Below are 776 nucleotides of genomic sequence, written 5' to 3' on the forward strand. Positions count from 1 at the left end.
CATTCTGTCTTGTGCAATTTTTCTTTATTCTTTTAGCAACTATATGCATTAAGTCTAGGGTAAAACTCCTTACTAATCTGAATGAATAATAAATTTGATTTATTAACCACAAAATTTGGAAATCCAAGTGAAACCTATGAAAAATCAAGACTGACAAACTGAAATAAATATACAGTGCTATGGATTCCACAAATAAAAGAAGATAAAATAGGAAAAAAAAGAAAAGAAAAAAAAGTAAATTCTAATAAAAAAAGAAAGAAAGAAAAAAAAGAAAGATAAAATAAGCCCCCCCCAAAAAAGAAAAAAGTATTTAATTCTCACATAAATATCAAAAACAGACGCCATACCTTTTATACACTTGTGTTGCTCCTCGGCAGATGTGGTTCCTCGCAGCATCCCAGACTTCTCAAGACTTTTTAACTGTTGAAGAATATCATCTAATGCTACCTTCACCTGGAAAATAAAGATAACAATAATAAGATAGATGAAAAGACATTTCCAATATTCTTACAAAATGAAATTCAATATTCACATTTAAGCAACTGGGTAATAATCAAAATACTATCACATTCCTGTTAGGATTACGAATGAAACCTTGGAAACCTTGGAACTTAAGAGAACTATTGGACCATAATTAATACTTTTAAGAACAGTCAATTAGGTTACCAAACATTAATTAGAGAATACGCACCTGCTCTGGTTTGAGATCATAGATGCACACCTCATAGTTCACACTGGCAAAGAGCATGGCCCAGCTCCTCCCAATAAGCCCACTG

The 776-nt window shown here is 31.8% G+C and overlaps 1 protein-coding gene across 1 annotated transcript in view; it reads right to left on the reverse strand.

Moving 5' to 3' along the window:
• LOC119590590 (lambda-crystallin-like) overlaps positions 1 to 776 on the reverse strand; it is a gene marked incomplete at its 3' end in the record, with an annotated part of 5,671 nt that overhangs the window by 3,146 nt on the left and 1,749 nt on the right. The window contains 2 exon segments of the mRNA XM_037939266.1: positions 348 to 453; positions 692 to 773. Coding sequence (XP_037795194.1) covers positions 348 to 453; positions 692 to 773 — 188 coding nt within the window.

The sequence above is a fragment of the Penaeus monodon genome, chromosome 27, assembly GCF_015228065.2.
Source record: "Penaeus monodon isolate SGIC_2016 chromosome 27, NSTDA_Pmon_1, whole genome shotgun sequence".
In the NCBI taxonomy this organism is placed as follows: Eukaryota; Metazoa; Arthropoda; class Malacostraca; order Decapoda; family Penaeidae; genus Penaeus; species Penaeus monodon.